The sequence below is a fragment of the Megascapheus bottae genome, chromosome X (genome assembly GCF_031878675.1).
Source record: "Megascapheus bottae isolate mThoBot1 chromosome X, mThoBot2.hap1, whole genome shotgun sequence".
In the NCBI taxonomy this organism is placed as follows: domain Eukaryota; kingdom Metazoa; phylum Chordata; class Mammalia; order Rodentia; family Geomyidae; genus Megascapheus; species Megascapheus bottae.
In genome coordinates, this window is record NC_143547.1 from 105,638,817 (window position 1) to 105,656,050 (window position 17,234).

Below are 17,234 nucleotides of genomic sequence, written 5' to 3' on the forward strand. Positions count from 1 at the left end.
AAGCGCTCTACCACTAGGCCAAATTTCCGGTCCAGAGTAATTTTTTTGAAAAGGCATTACACCAAACCAGATCAAACTTTTATTTTCTAGATGAGGTATACTTCTTTTGTTTTTTGCAATCTCTGATAGGAAAAACAGAGATAATTTCAGATTTTATTTTTTATGTTTTTTTTATGTTTTTGCAATAGCTGATTTATTAGAATGCCTCTCTCAAAATAATTTAAATTCTTGGTCTAACACAAAGAATCATATACACAGAAAGCCATTAGTAATGACTTATGCCAGATTTAAACCTGGATCTCATTCTTCAGTAGTATTCTTTTGCCAGTGAACTTTTAACGCTTTCCTTACAAATAGGTAAATTACTTCAATAACCTGAAAATCTTAGTTTAGTAATTTTTAAAATATTATTTTAGTTTTATCCTCTATGAACATCTTAACTCTGCTTGATTAGTTGAAACAGGCACACATGCTTTAACTTAGCAATTCCATGTTCTGGTTCTATATAAAGCAACATCTAAAGTAGCAGAGAAGGAAACAGCAATATTTTAAAAGATAGATAAGCCGGAGACATGTTCCTTTTTTGTCTTCAGATGCTTCTGGCTGGTTTTGGTAGGGGTAGGCATTAATACTGACCACTTTAGCTTTCCTGACTGTTAAACTGTCCCACAGGGAACCTGCTTTCCCTGAAGAGAATTGTGGCGATCCTTTAACATGTGCATTTTGTAAAATATAAGTTCAAAGTAAAAAGATCCGAATTCAGGACAGTATGAAATATTTATAAAAATCATGCATCAGATTGTACAATCTAGAAATAAAAGAAGATTCAAATTTAGGGGCCGGGAGTTTGGCCTAGTGATAGAGTGCTTGCCTAGCAGGCACGAAGACCCGGGTTCGATTCCTTGGTACCACATTCATAGAAAAAAGCTGGAAGTGGTGCTGAGGCTCTAGTGGTAGATCTCTAGCCCTGAGAAAGTTCAAGGACAATGCTCAGGCCCTGAGCTAAAGGCCAGGACTGGCAAAAAAAAAAGAAGATTCAAATTTAGTAATAAAGATAAGAGCAACTGCTTGCTCTAAGTATTTAAGAAAGGTCTTATGCTCCCCCAAAAGTCCTGGGCCTCACTCAGTTATCCTTTTCTGTTTGTAGAGAAGCTGTAGCCAGGGCTACAGCTGTGACTGGCTTGGCAATTCCATGGAGTTGCATCTTTGCAAGTTTCTTCTGTTCCCATTCTGTGACCAGTCGGTTCAGTTCTGCTGTACTGTATCCAATAAGAGTCTTCAAGTCACAGACAAACTTGTACACAAATCTCTTGCCTTGAACGTTACAAATCATGTCCCCATCATAATAATACTTTAATTCACAACTGAGTTTCTCATAGTTCATTGTAGGCATATTTTTACATTGTCCCCATTTCTGTGCAACCAATTCAGGTTGGTTTAGCTTAAACTCACCTTCATCACCAACCCAAGAAATACAGTCTCGAGCATCCTTATCAGTAAGAAGTCCTAGCAAAAACTGCCACAGTTGGATTTGACCATTGTTTCCTGATCTGTTCCCAGGTGAGCTTCTATCTTCTCCTGAAATTCTTGGGGCTCTTTGTAGTTTAGCCGCCTTTGTACTACTGTTTATAATGTTAATGGTAGTTGGTGTAGCACATTGCACTGATGCTGGAATAATTTGTACAGGCTGATCAATTGTAACTATTTCATTCATCTGATGTTCCTGGCTTGCCAACACATATTTCCAAAGTAGCTCCAAATGCCTCCAAAGAATCTCTCCCCAAGGAACCCACTGAAAAAAATCTTCTTGGCTGATACTACATAATTCTCTTCGCGAAAAGTTGAGCGTGGTGAGGTCTCTATCAGTCATTCTGAATTCCTTCATTACTCAAACCATCCAGAGTCTCATGGTCTTTAGTGCCCAAAATGGCTTAGAACCACAATCCTCAGATCTTAGCCTCCTGAGTAGCTAGGATTACAGGCATGGGCCACCTTGTCTGGCTTCATAGAGACTTTTCTACCCCAGCTGGCTTTGAACCATAGTCCCCAGGTCCCAGCTTGCTGCATAGCTAGGGTTACAAGTGTGAGCCACCAGCACTGGCTTCTTTTTTTTCATTTTTTTTTGTCGGTCGTGGTACTTGAACTCTGGACCTGGGTGTTGTCCCTGAGCTCTTCAGCTCAAGGCTATTGCCCTACCCCTTGAGCTACAGCGCTACTACTGGTTTTCTAGTGATTAATTGGAGATAAGTGTCTCACGGACTTTAGTACCTGGGCTGGCACAGATCTCAGTTTCCTGAGTAGCTAGGACTATAGGCGTGAGCCACCACGCCTGTCCAATTTTTTTTAAAATTCATTTTATTATCATAGTGATGTATAGAGGGGTTACAGTTACATTCATAAGGTAGTGGGTATATTACTTCTTGAACAGTTACCCTTTCCCATGTTTCTCTCCCATGTTCTCTCCCCCCCATCCCTCACAAGTTATAGAGTCCATTTCTAACATACTGTCTTCTGAATATTGCGGTTACATTGGTTCATCCTTTGACTCATCATCTTGGTTTTCCCCTTCTCTTCACATAGAACATCAAAACAACAACCACGAGGATAAATCTCGTTTTCCTATCCTGGAGTTCATTTTGTTTAGTCTCATTCTATATAACCATATGTATGTAGCTTTTGGGCTCTTGTGATCATCTGCTAGGAAAATCCTAGACACATACTAATGATTACAAATGAGGGAAACCATGGAGTCTATGTTCCTTTGGGTCTGGCTTACTTCACTTAATATGATTTTTTTCCAAGTCTTTCCATTTCCTTACAAATGAGAAATTGCCATTCATTCTGATGGTAGCATAGAATTCCATTGTTCTAAATACCACATCTTCTTGATCAATTCATCTACTGAGGGACATCTGGGTTGGCTCCATAGCTTAGCTATGGTAAATAATGCTGTAATGAACATGGTTGTGCTGGTAGGTTTAGTAAGGCCTTGTTTCTGGACATTTGGGTAAATCTGGTTTCAATTTTTTTTAATGTGAGAATACTTTGTAATTAAAATACATGTATGGAATTAATTTTCATAATTCCATTGTTTTTAACTCACCACAATGTTGTCTTCAACTTCTGCTCTTATATATGGCCCCAAGATGCCTAAATGTTCATTTAGTTCTCCACGATATAAAGGTTGACTGAAGGATCCATCAGTGAATTCCTGGAAAACTACCTTCTTGAATTGAGGAGCACTGTCACGCTGATCCCTGGAGAAAAAGTAGAGAAAAAAACAGTATTATGATAGGCCAAGTAGGCTGAATTATTTCACCTCAGTGCCCTCCTTGTTTCTGACACACATTTAGCAGAATTTGTGATTGTCAAGAGCAGTGGGTGAAGGAAGAAAGAAAGGGGTATTGAAGACAACTTTAAGGTTTCTGGTTTGGCCAAACGAAAAGCCATAGTTATGTAATTCTGAGAAGGGGAACTCTAGAGGAGAAGGAGATTGGATACATGGTTTTGGATATATGGAACATGTATGAGTTAAATTAAGAAATACACAGAGGTCAAGAGTTTGCAAATTTTTGATATTCTCACTTTACTAAACATCTAAACAACATTTTGCATGGTCAACTTCTCTGACCTCTTTTAAATATTTTCTCAAGCCTTTGCTAATGTACGTTCTATGAAAGCAGATTTCTTTGTTCTTTTTTGCCTTTTTTATATGTACCTCATATTTGTGCATCTTTAAAGAATATAGTTCAGTTTTTGAAGTATATAAATGGAAAAAATTCTCATACTATCCTTTTTATTTTCATGGAGCATTATAATCATGAGATTAGTTTACATTGCTGTGTATAGCTATGGTTTTTTACTAATGTTTCATAGTATTCTGTTGTATCCACATATCCCAATTACATACAACAGAGTTCTTTGTAGATTTGGGTATGAACCCTCTGGCAAGTCTTTTGGTGACTAAATACAAGCATCTGTCTCCAGCATATATCAAGCAGTGGTCCTAAAGCAGCCCATCATTCCCATTTTTATGAGGAAGACATTAGACTTCCATTTGCCCCAAACTTTCACAGTCATACTGTATTGTATTTTCATTTTTAGTCATCCTCTTTTTATATTATCTTTCAATAAACATCTGTTGATAATTTTGGAATAGTAAAAAATGCCTCAGGTAATTTTGTTTTGTATCTCGATATTAATTCTCTTTCTGTACCCTAACATTAAGGCATTCTCTTATTTCTTTGTTTCTAAAGTATTTATGATTTTATCTGTGTCCTCAATGAGAGATGTGTGTGTGTGTGTGTGTGTGTGTGTGTGTGTGTGTGTGTGTGTACTGTGAACTAGGTACCCATTTCGGTGTTTGGTTTTTCATAATAGATTAAAAATGTCCCAATAGATTCCAAAAGTCCCAATATGTAACAAAACATTTCCTTCCATTTTGTTCTTCTTGGCCCTTTGGATTTTGTATTACTGTTTAGAAAATTGTATTAATTTTTAGAAAAAGCTTGCTGAAGGGGCCCAGAGTTTGGCCTAGTGGTAGAGTGCTTGCCTAGCATGCACAAAGATCCAGGTTCAATTCCTCAGTACCACATACATAGAATAAAAGCGGGAAGTGGTGCTGTGGCTCAAGTCAAAGAGATCTTGAGAAAGCCCAAGGCCAGTACTCAGGCCCTAAGTTCAAGGCCCAGGACTTGCGAACAAACAAACATGCAGAAATCTACAAAGGAAAAGACTTGTTTGCATTTGTATTCAGGTTACATTCACTTTTCATTTTAAAATGTTTTTCAATCAATGTAGGTACTATTTCTTTACCTTCTTTCTTTTTTTTCCCCAGTCCTGGGCTTGAGCTCAGGGCCTGAGCACTGTCCTTGGACTTTCTCAAGGCTAGAGCTCTGCCACTTGAGCCTCAGCACCACTTCCGGCTTTTTTCTATGTATGTGGTACCGAGGAATCCAACCCGGTCTTCATGCATGCTAGGCAAGCACTCTACCACTAGGCCAAACTCCCGGCCCTCTTTACCTTATTTCTACGGTACTTGAGATTGAACTCAAGGTCTTGTCTTTGCTACATAAATTCTCCATTACTTCAGTGATATACCCAGTCCCTTTTTATTAATTTTTCTTGAATTTTTAGAAAAGATCTTGTAGTCACTTTGCCTAGCTGACTTCATACTATGTCCCTATTACTTCTGGCTCTGAGTGGCTGGGAATGCAAGCATGTGCCACAATGTTCAGCTTGTTTTTGAAATAGTGTCTAACTTTGGACTCTTCTGGCCTTAAGCAATGTTCCTTCTGTCTCTGTCTCCTAATTAGCTAGGATTATAGGTATGTGCCACCGCATTATATCTGACTCTATAAATATAAATCTGGCTATATATATATATATATATTTGTACATGAGATACACATATATTACTTATACAAGGGAGTCTATTGTGATTTTTCCCACATATGTAAATACTATTTAGATATTTCTTAAAAGTTCTAATTTTCCACAGATTTTCATACAAAATATTTTATGCAAAGATTTTGATACACTTGCTCTTGGTGCTTATTATTATTTTGTTCTATTCTACTAACCGAAACAATTTAAATGGGGGAAAGATTTATTTTGACTCATGGTTTCGGAGGTTTTAGTCTATAGTGTAATGCGTTCTGTGAACCTGTGGGAAGACAGAGTATCATAGCAGACAGGATAGAGTGGATCAAAGATGCTTATGTCATGGACACTGAAAAGCAGAAAGGAGGTAACAGGAAGAGACTATGGCAAGACAAAGGCCTGAAAGATATGCCCCTAATGACCCGTTTCCTCCAAACAGGCCCCAAATTCCATAATTCCATGACTCCCCAATAGTCCATTTAAATTATTAATCTGTCAGTGGAGTAAGCCTTTTGTTAAACCAGGGCCGTCATGATCTCATCATCTGTGAAATGCCCTCACAAACACACGTAGAAGTGTGCTTTACTAATCTCCTAGGTACATCTCAATGCAATGAAGTTGACAAGGCTCACGGGACACGTTTTCCAGCTGCTTATGAGAATAACAATCTGCTTCAGCACAGCAGACTTTTAAGCAATGTAATCTATGTGCCAGTGCAGCACCATTGCTGACTGAACCAGAATGGTTCTGGATAATTACCTTAGAAAGGAAAACTACTGCTTCCATTTTTGCTATTTCCACCATGTTGACACAAAGAACAATGTCAGCAAACACATTCATTTCTATTTTGTTTTGTTTTTGTATTCAGTTCTGGAGATGGGACCCAGGGCTTTCTTCAGGCTAAGCCAGCATTTTACATCTAAGCTCTAGCTCTAGCCCTTAACAGTCACATTCTTGACATTGGAGCCTGCACTGTCTCCAGGAAGAGCTTCCGTCAGAGGTTCATGTTTTATTTCAACATGTGATATTGAACAGGGCAAAGATGACAGTGTGTGTTTGAGAACATCAGTTTCCACTGGAGCTACAGAGACAGTACCAGTATCACCAGTTTTGTAGACACTCTGAAAATGCTGCTACAAGGGCTTGTTAGTTGGACAAATTAGTGAAAGTATATAAAGCAGAATTTATAAGCAGTATGTCTTCACTCACATATCCATTTTCGAAGGTGGTTTTCCATCTCTTGGATGAAAGTATGTTAACTATTTGGAACTAGAGATTATTTTCCTAATATAGGCTTTTGCTCCACATGCCTGATGCAGCTGAATTGCTTCTTGTGACGTTTCCTGGTATGAAAGCCCTTTGTTGAACTGTGGTGGAAGAGGTTGCCTTATTCGGATAAGTTTTCATTTCCAAAGATAATATTTCCTTCTGTAAGTTTCCATTTAGGTTGACTGCAGGCTCATTCATACAGGCTTACCTTTGTTCTTTTTAAAGTCATATAATAATTTGAGTTATCTCAGGGAGGGTTCATTGGGAAGTTGGGGAACTCGGCTCAACTGCCTGAGTGTCCTCTGATTTTATTATTTTAATACTCTTTAATTATTACAAAAAGAGTATTTTGTAACCTATTTTTATCCCACAGTTTTACCTTTCCATTTCAGAACATTTTCATTTTATCCAACATTCAATCCATAACCAAATTCTATTTTTAAAAATTATAGCCACAAAGATCATCTGATGGATTAGGTTTGAAGATTAGAAGAGACAGGCCAGGACTGGGAATGTGGCCTAGTTGTGTAGAGTGCTCGCCTAGCATGCATGAAGTCCTGGGCTAACTTCCTCAGTACTACATACACAGAAAAACCCAGACGTGGAGCTGTGGCTCAAGTGGCAGAACACTAGTCTTGAGCAAAAAAAAAATAGTGTCAGATAACAGTGCCTAAGCTCTGAGTTCAAGCCTCAGGACTGACAAAAAAAAGAGAAAGAAACAACAGGCCAGGTTTAATTTCAAGGTTGGACGTTTAAATAACTGAATAGGTGAAACAGTCAATTCAGCTAATAATTATTAAAATTCATGTTAATAATAGCATGATTGATGGTTATGAAATGAATCTGAAAAGGAGAAATATTTATGATGTTCGAAGAGAGAAGAGGTGGAATTAATGGAGCACTGTTTTTCATGAGAGAAGAAATGTGATCCGAGTACAAAACTGGTGTGATTGGCTTTCCTTAGGAGCATAGATGGTACATTTGATGACATGGATATGAGACAGAGCATGTGGATTTCAGTAAATATGTTGGAAGTCTGTGGATCTTAATTGCACAATATCAGAGTGAGAATAGTAAAAAAAAAACAGGGAGATGAAAGGAAAAGCAGAACATGTAAGACAGAAGTCAAGGAGAATACAAAGTCAGTGGATTAGGGAAATATTCTATGGCTGATGGGCAACTATAAGGGGTTGAAGCAAAGGTGGAAAGGGTTTTGAGTGTCCAAGGGTGCCCTATCCTTCTTTAAAGACGCATAGTATCAAACCATTGCTCACAATACACACATCTGAAATTTTCACTGTCCCCCAGTCATGTTTGCTCCTTTTTGTCCCTCAAACATGCTATACTTACCCATTTACAGAGCCTTTACATTTTCGGTTCCCTCTTCTTGAGAACATTCTGGGTTGAATTTTTGTTGTTTTGTTTTTGGTTGGTTATGGAGCTTGAATTCAGGGCCAGGGTGCTGACCCTGAACTCTTTAGCTCAAGACGAACACTCTGCTACTTGAGCCACAGCACCACTTCCAGTTTTCTGGTGATTAATTGGAGATAAAGAGTCTCACAGACTTTCCTGCCTGGGCTGGCTTTGAACTGCAATCCTCAGATCTCAGCCTCCTGAGCAGCTAGGATTACAGGTGTGAGACACCAGGGCCCAAGAGAATATTCTTTCATAGCTTTATCAGTTGCAGTTTTATTATCACTTAGGGTTAAATTCCTAAAAGAGCATTTCTTTGCCCACCACAGTAAAAGCAATACCTACCAGCTACTCTATCATATTATTCTATGATATTTTCTGAATAGTCCCATTGAAATTCTTTCGCTTATTTATTTGTTATATCATGAACTCCCCAGGAGAATGTGAGCTCTTACTGTGTTCCATTCCAATGTCTACAGATGTGTCTGCCATATAATAGGTGTTCTTTTTTTTGCCAGTCATGGGCCTTGAACTCAGAGCCTGGGCACTGTTCTTGGACTTTCTCAAGGGTAGCACTCTACCACTTGAGCTACAGCACTTCGTCTGGCTTTTTCTGTGTATGTGGTACTGACGAATGGAACCCGAGTCTTTGTGCATGCTAGGCAAGCAGTCTATCACTAGACTATACCCCCAGCCTCGTAAATCTTTTTTTTTTTGTCTGTCATGGGACTTGAACTCTGGGCCTGGGCATTGTCCCTGAGCTCTTTAGCTCAATGCTACCGCCGTACTCCTTGGCCTGGACCTTGTCCCTGAGCTCTTCAGCTGAAGGCTACCAGCCTACCCTTGAGCCACAGGGCCACTTCCTGTTTCTGGTGGTTAATTGGAGATAAGTCTCACGGAGTTTTTAGTGTCTGGGCTGGCTTTGAACTGTGATCCTCAGATCTCAGCCTCCTGAGCAGCTAGGATTGCAGGCGTGAGCCACCGTGCTCAGCGCCTCTTAACTCTTCTTCTGCTTGTCTCCCAATTTTTTTTGTGCTTTCTCTCCCCTGCACAACCTTTTTTTTCTCCTCTAAATATCGGTCTACTTTGCCCTCTGGATCCCTCATATCTTGGAAATCAACCCTATCCACATCCTCAATCTCTTTGCCACGCATTTCGCTTCTTCCTCCTTCCTTCCTTAGTGCTTTTTCATGAGAAGATTCCTCGTGGGTCTCATAATATAACAGATGAGGCTATATTTCTGCCATTTCTGTACTTGTTAAGTTAGAGATCACAATAGCAGAAAAAGTGAATAATCAACAGACTCATACCTGCTTTTTAGAACATGAGGTGATCTACTCATCCCATAGTCCCAAAGCCGCTCCACTGCTGCAATAAAATAGTGTCGGGTTCTCTTCTGAAAGCCTCGAGGGTCCTGATTCACATCTTCACCATAAATGTCAAAATCATCTCTCCTTATTTCAGTCGAGATGGTTTCATCATAGTCAGTTTCTTCTTGCTCTGATTCAAGGGTAGTATGGGTTATTTCCTCTGGAAGGTGTTTCAAGACTACTGGGTTTTGAGAGCACAATCTTCGGTCCCTTTCTTGGTTTTCCCAGTTGCTTTCTCTTTGGAGTGAACTTTTTACCTCATTTGCTGCTGTTGGGTGATTCATTTCCCAAGGGTTCAAGGAGAAACTATTGTTCATTGTATTAAAGGATGCGTTTTCTTGTGTGTTCTCTTCAGATTTCCACTCTTCATTTGGTATCTGGGTAACATATTTGTTATCCAAAGCAAGAGAATCCAACAACTTAGAGGGAATCTTTTCAGAGTTTTTGGTTTCTCCTTTCATAAAAGACACTTTGCCAGATCTGTTTGCCTTGTTCCACATAATAGCTCCCTGTGTTTTCTGAGGAAGGGTATCTTCCATGAGGTCCACATGGCCAGATGATCCATGGCTAGTTTCTGTAGGTGTGTCATGACTGGGCACTTTAGGAATCAATTCAGCTTTGCCAGATACTTTAGGCAAAACTGTTTTCAGGAGAACAGTGTTCTTATTTTTTTTGTATGAGTTTGTGTCATTTGTCTCAAGGGAGTCAACCTTTCCTTGATCTTCGATGCCCTCCAATGGTAACATGGCTAAAGAAAGATTATTTCTTTGGGCTCTTTGTAAGAAATTACTGACTACTTGAGCCCTAGAACTTTTTGTCCTAAAGGTGTAACCTGAAGCTCGAAAATGAGAAGAGTTTTCTTGGGATTGGATCCTCATCGGATCCACAGTCATGATGGATGGAAATGCTGATATCTTTACAGTGGGTAATGCAGAACTATTAGTCTGGATGGTGCCATTCCTCATAGAAATATCTGCTAATAGAGATGGAGTAATGGCATTTTCTCTGTTCATGTTGTAGTCTATCTGTGTAAAGAGACTTTGAATTGAATATTTCATGTTTTTCGTTGAAGTGCCATCCATAATTCGTCCCTTTTCGAGCTCTATTTCTTCTAGAGGTAATCCGTGTTGTTTCAGAGCCTGTTCACCCTGCAGAGCAATAATGTTCTTCTGGCTTGTATTAGGAGACATTCTTGTGCTTGAATACTTATCTTCCATTTGTGTGGTTTGATTCCCCAAGCCTTCTTTGTTTGTTCCCTCTTCCTCACTTCTTTTTGAGAAATGGGCCATGTGAATTTCTGATGGTATTGTTGGATCCCTTTTTGATCTCGTATTTTGAAGTACTGGTGCATATGCCTTTACATTTAAACTTAAATTTTGTCCTGGGCTTATCAAGAAAAGATTCTTCAAGACATTCTTAGTGCCCTTTAGTCCTTCATTCCTTCCTGTTTCTTTCTGTAAAGTTTTTACTTGGTCATATGTATCTTTTTCTTGTATACTCACCAAGGCAGTAAGATATACACTGCCATTGCTTGGAAAAATGATCTCTTTGGGTCCTGTGTTTCTTATCATCGCATCTTCTTCTAGCACAACTTTACTCTTCTCTGACACAAATTTCTGATCTGTTATGGACTTTTCTGATCCTAAGGATAGTAATTGCTTTAGTGTAGGCATTTGTCTAGAATTCAGGGAGTTCTTTCCATGGGTACTTTTAATCAAGTTTGCTGATTCCAGATCTTTTCCATTTGACAACACAGGGCCTTCTTTTATTTGATGATCTATTTCCATATTTTTTGATGTAGTAGTTTTATTTGATACATGATTTACTGTCAGAACTGTAGTATTTTTGCCTACAAGCATTTCCACAGGAATCAAAGAAGTCCCTTGTTGAAAATTAGTGTTACTTTTTAATATGGAATCTTGCCAGGCTGAAGTACTATTTACAATTAATGTTGGGCTATCAGTTTGAGCATTTCTATTAGCTATTGAATGATTAGATGCTTTATTTGTCTTTATCATAGAGGTATTAACTTTGAATAAATCATTATCTTTGGTCAACAAAGTGGGTCCAGTTGACCTTTTCTCCTTGTGTAACCTATCAGTGACAATTGATGATGCATTTTCCCCCAGTGAACTTTCTTGATTGTTTGTTAAAGCACTTTGTAATGACCTGGTATCATTTTTTCCATTCAAACTCACAAGTATACCAGACCCAGTAAAGGGAGATGACTTTTTGCCAAATACAGTGCTGATTAACTGACCATTAATGTGAACTGGTATATTTGGGGATCCTAAGGAACCTGCCTTTTCAGGACTTGCTGCTAAATTATCTGATAGAATTGTTGATGTTACTAAGTTTTTTGGTAAACTAGAAATTTTTAAATCAAGCTTTTTCAAGTCTGATACCATAGTTGTTCCTACATTTTCATTTGATCTTAATTGGATGTTTGGCTCTGGTGTAAATATTATGCCTCCACTGTGATGGAGTTCTGTTGAGAAGTGTGCTGCTTCGTTGTTGTCTATTGCACCAGGTAAATGATCATCAGGAATAGCCTCATATGTAGTTTCTTGGAGATCTGGCAGGATTGATCCAGGAGAAATAGGATTCTGTCTTAAGGGCCTCAAAGAACCACTGGAGGAGACATTTTGTATTTTATCCATCCCTATTTGCTCTCCAAATTGTGGGTCAGTATTCTCTATCTTGTTTTCTGGTGTTGTAGTGGCTTTTAATTGATTTTTCCTGGTGCTAGATTGCCTTGAATTCTGGGAGAAGCTTCTGGGTTCGAGAATCTTGTTTTCACTCAGAAAATATGTTGAAATATCTTCATAAGTATCCTCATAATAATCATCAATGTTCCTGTAACAACTGGAAACCTTCAGTAAGGCAGTCATGCCTCTGTTCCGAAAGTCTGAGTTGCGGCACCCCAGTACCCACACACCTAAAGATGAAAAGAATAGGGCTGGTTACTCATAACCTAAGTTCTAATATGATCTGTTTTAGAGATTCTTTTCCATATGCAGATAAATGTAAAGCTAACAGAAAACACTGTTATAGCTCAGCTCTCATATTAAAGCTCTGACAAATGTAAGCATCCAATGATAGTGGTAAAAGGGTTGTTGTTGTTTTTTGCTGAGATATTCTTGTGCACTGCCAGTTTGTGACCACAACAAGCAAGGGCTTGTAATGAAAAATGAATAGCTATTGGGTTAAATATATAGCAGTGAAGAGCTCAGTAGTCACACAAGATCTTTGATGATGACAAGGATTTAATTTAGGAAGGTCTGTATCTATCCAACATGACAAATTCTAGAATCCGATTTCTTTGGTTCAAATGTTAACTGTATCATTCACCACCTTCATAACATTGAGCAAGTCATGTACACTCTCTGAAATCTAGTTTTGTAATTTGCAAATAAGACTTGATAGTATATCCCATCATTATAATGCATTGAAACCATATAACACACATGGTATTTTTGCCAGTAATTTGTCTCCCTAGATTCTATGTGATTAATAGCTTGGCTCCAAGCAGGGTACTATTAGGAGGTAGGAGAACCTTAGGACATTTGGTCACAGGCTCTTAAAAGGATTAAAGTCATTCTTTCATAACTCATGGTAGTTCTTGAAGAGAAAGTTATTATAAAGGCCTGTGCCTGGCCGATCCGTTTATTTCTACTTTCTGGTTTCAGCTGTGATCCTTTCTCCACATGTATTCTACCATGTTTGTTTTGGGGCACTAACCAGAGCCTGGTCCATGTCATCTGGAGTTTTTAGCATCTTATTTTCTTCATAAAAAGCATCTAAAGGAAATAGCTATACCTTCATAGTTATAGTAAAGGAAACTGACTTACACGTATTGGCATCTACTGACACAAATTTTCAGGAAATGTAAGTACAAGGACACAGCAAATGATTGAGTCTAGGGATTATCTAATATAAAATATCATGATAATACTAGCAATTAAATTTCTACCATAGGCAGGATTAGCTGAGTAAAGGAATGTAAATTACAATAGACAATTCATGGGTGGTAAAGTATTTGCATAAAGGACAAGTTACCTTGACAATACTTTAAAAACTTTGCAATCTTGCACAGTCTTTCCAGACAAGATCTTAATTCCATATGAATTTCCTTCCAAGGGAAGCCTTTATAGAGCCATGTGAGATGATGGCATGTCTAGGAAAAAGGTTTCTACAGTCTAATACACTATAGAATAATGAATGTTGCATTCTGCATGCCATCTAATTATTAATAAAATGGAAAACAAAAATAAAAATATTTTCTATTGTTAAAGGACATAGAAAATCTAATAAACCAGTTATTCTCAGGAAGTAATTACATAATTTTCATGATAAAAATAAAGGAGTATCAGTAAGACATGTGAAGTATGGACCAGTAACTTAACCTGGGGTGAAAAAGAGTCCCAAGCACGTAACACTAAGCATCAGGTATAGAAAAATCCAATCAAGACTGGAGCATTTTCACCATAACATTATTCCAAAATTTATGTTAGATCATGGAGGCCGGGACTGGTCTCTATATTTTATTTGGTTATTTGATTCTATTACATATAATCTTCAAGCTCTCTCTCTCTCTCTCTCTCTCTCTCTCTCTCTCTCTCTCTCTCTCTCTCGCTCTCAGAATATGTGTATTCTTATAAGACTTTATTCACAAAAGCAGGCAACCAGCCTAGAGTCATAGTGAGCCAGCTTTTTTTTTTTGCCAGTCTTGGGCTTGAGCTCAGGGCCTGGGCACTGTCTTTGGACTTTCTCAAGGCTAGAGCTCCATCACTTGAGCCTCAGCACCACTTCCGGCTTCTTTTTTCTATGTATATGGTACTGAGGAATTGAACCCAGGTCTTTGTGCATGCTAGGCAAGCACTCTACTGCTAGGCCAAACTCCCGGCCCCACAATGGAATTTTTACTCAGCCATAAAAAAGAATGAAACTGTCATTTACTGGAAAATGATGGAACTGGATATCATCATATTAAGTAAAATAAACCAGTCCCAAGTGACTAGTATACCATGAAACTAGTAGAAAACAAAATGAAGCAAAAACAAGGTCATAAAAGTAAATAGGGGACTCCTGGAAATATAAATGAAGTAGAGGTACAGTACATTAGAGGATGTTAATATGATCGAAGTCCATCGTAGGCACATATGGAAATAGGATGAAACCCCTTACTCTTTTTAACATAAACCAGTAAAATCACCAAAAATGGGAAAAGTATATAAATGGCTACTGAAGCAATCACAGCAATTGATGAAAGGATAAAATACATAACTAACCTGGGTTTTCCATTGACATGAAGACAGTTTCACCTGAGAATGGGAATAGGGTAAGTGTATCTTCATAGACCATTTTGTGTTTGAATGTATATCCAGAGATGAAGACAGATAAGAAGTCAGTCTGTGCTCCAACACTCAGAATGTACCAGTATGCCACCTCATGCAAGCAAACAGATAGCTGCAAGCTATCAAAAACATAGCCATTTATGCCTGCGAAAGCAATAGGGAACAAGAGATTTAGCAGTACCCTGGATTATGATTATCATGATATAATTAGAACTTATTATATTTCATGCCCATCACCTTGCTCCTAGGAAGAGCTAGAATTATCTCTCTGCCAAGGGTAGATTTTTAATACTTCACAAGCTGGGCCTTCAGTCCTAAAAGAGAGAGTCATTGACTGTCATTTAAAGATGGATTTGAACACCATATCAGGTGAAGGGGCAGTTTGATGAGGAGCAAGGTATTTGTATTATGTTATCTATTTCCCTTCAAACTGTTCACTGCTTACAGGAAAAGAAATAGAAACTTACACCGAAGCCGGGCTGGGTGGCTCACACCTGTAATCCTAGCTATTCAGAAGGCTGAGATCTGAGGATTGAGGTTCAAAGCCAGCCTGGGCACTAAAATCCATGAAACTCTTATCTACAATTAACCACCAGAAAACCAGAAGTGGTGCTGTGGCTCAAGGGGTAGGGTGGTAGCATTGAGCTTAAGAGCTCAGAGGCAGTGCCCAGGCCCAGAGTTCAAGTCCCACAACTGACCAAAAAAAAGGAACTTACAAAGAGAAGCCAGAAACTTGGCCAAGTAATCAGTGTAATCATGCTAACTAATTCAAGGAAATCAAATATTAGATGCTTGTGTAGGTCCCTGTATAGGAGGAGGAAACACTACAAAAATACAGTGTTTGTTGGTGCATTTGGAATCACCTAGAAGTTACAGAAAGGTATCCATGTGAAATATCTAGCATTTCATAATGTCACTCTGGTTAGGTAAGAGAATAAATATTTATTCTTAGGAAATATTTAATAAAATACTAAGAAATAAAGTGACATGATATTCACAGTCTTTCTCATGTGGAAAATATATAGTAAAAGCACCTATAGCTACGTGCAGGTGGCTCACGGCTGCAATCCTACTACTTAGGAGGATGAGATCTGAGAATCATGGTTTGAAGCCAGCCTGGGCCTGGAAGTTCGTGAGACTGTTATCTGCAATCAAGCACCTAAAAAGCCAAAAGTGGAGCTGTGGCTCAAGTGGTAGAGCACTAGTCTTGAGGAAGAAAAAAAAAAGCTCAGACAGTGCCAAGGCCCCGAGTTCAAGTCCTAGGACCACACACTCACACACACACACACACACACACACACACACACACACACACACACACACTATAGCTATCTACTAGCATTCTGAGAAAATATTCTTTGACTCATAGGCCATCTAGTGGTCTTATAATTTTGACAGCCTGATAGGTATAACATGCTAACGTGCTGTCTATCTTATTGCTGTTTTAATTTGTCTTTCCTAGTAGAGTAGTGAGATTAAAATCATCATGCTTTCAATTATTCAAATTGTGTGTCCATATAAACAGTTCACAAATGTATTTGATGAGGTGAATTGTGTCCTAATCCCCAGGACTTCAAAATGTGACTGTCTTTGAAGATGAGTCTTTAAAGATAGAATTATTTAAATAAGGTCAGTGGGATGTGCACTAACCACCTTATACGAAGCAATTATAACACAGACAGGAACACAGGGATGGACCATGTGCAGATACAGAGAGAAGATAGCTTCTGCAAATCAAAGAAGAAGCCAAACCTGTGGGCACCTTTATCTTACACTTCCAACTCCCAGAACTGTGAGAACATAAATCTCTGATGCTTTAAAAGGCTAATATGATATGTGTATTATATAGTCATAGAGAAAATGTTTTGTTTTTGTTGGTCATGGGGCTTGAACTCTTGGCCTGGGTGCTGTCCTTAAGCTCTTCAGCTCAAGGCTACCTCCCTACTCCTTGAGCCCCACTGCCAGTTTTCTGGTAGTTAATTGGAGATAAGAGTCTCATGGACTTTAGTGCCCGTGCTGGCTTTGAACCGCAATCCTCATATCTCAGCCTCGTGAGTAGCTAGGATTACAGGCATGAGCCACTGTGCCAGATTGAAAATGTGTTTTTAAATGAGTTAATTGGGCATGCAATGATTGAAAAGATATAATATGGTTGATAAAGTAATAATACAGAGGGGAGATAGCCATTGAAATAAAAATTGCCTACATTTCAAATATGTATATTTTATGCATGATATGCTCATTTGTGCATTTGCTTTTACATTTGCAGGTTATGTTTATTTCTTCTTTTGTTTTTTTTTGTCAGTCATGGGTCTTGAACTCTGGGCCTGGGCACTGTCCCTGAGCTCTTCAGCTCAAGGCTAACACTCTACTACTTGAGCCACAGCTCCACTTTCCGTTTTATGGTGGTTAATTGGAGATGAAAGTCTCACGTTCTTTGGGC

At 38.6% G+C, this 17,234-nt stretch overlaps 1 protein-coding gene and 1 pseudogene across 4 annotated transcripts in view; both read right to left on the reverse strand.

Annotated features, from left to right (window-relative positions):
• Window positions 1–17,234, reverse strand: part of F8 (coagulation factor VIII) — an 83,614-nt gene that overhangs the window by 29,730 nt on the left and 36,650 nt on the right. Inside the window, exons 13-16 of one of the 4 annotated variants that reach the window (XM_090325962.1) lie at window positions 14,726–14,935; window positions 10,474–12,372; window positions 9,375–9,888; window positions 3,104–3,257 (exon numbers count right to left, since the gene is read on the reverse strand). In XM_090325962.1, the coding sequence (XP_090182088.1) occupies window positions 3,104–3,257; window positions 9,375–9,888; window positions 10,474–12,372; window positions 14,726–14,935 (2,777 nt within the window). Of the gene's footprint in view, window positions 1–3,103; window positions 3,258–9,374; window positions 12,373–14,725; window positions 14,936–17,234 lie in introns of all 4 variants that reach the window. The other 3 variants (XM_090325961.1, XM_090325959.1, XM_090325958.1) reach the window with 3 other exon arrangements.
• LOC150041774 (GA-binding protein alpha chain pseudogene) lies at window positions 1,124–2,321 on the reverse strand (annotated as a pseudogene).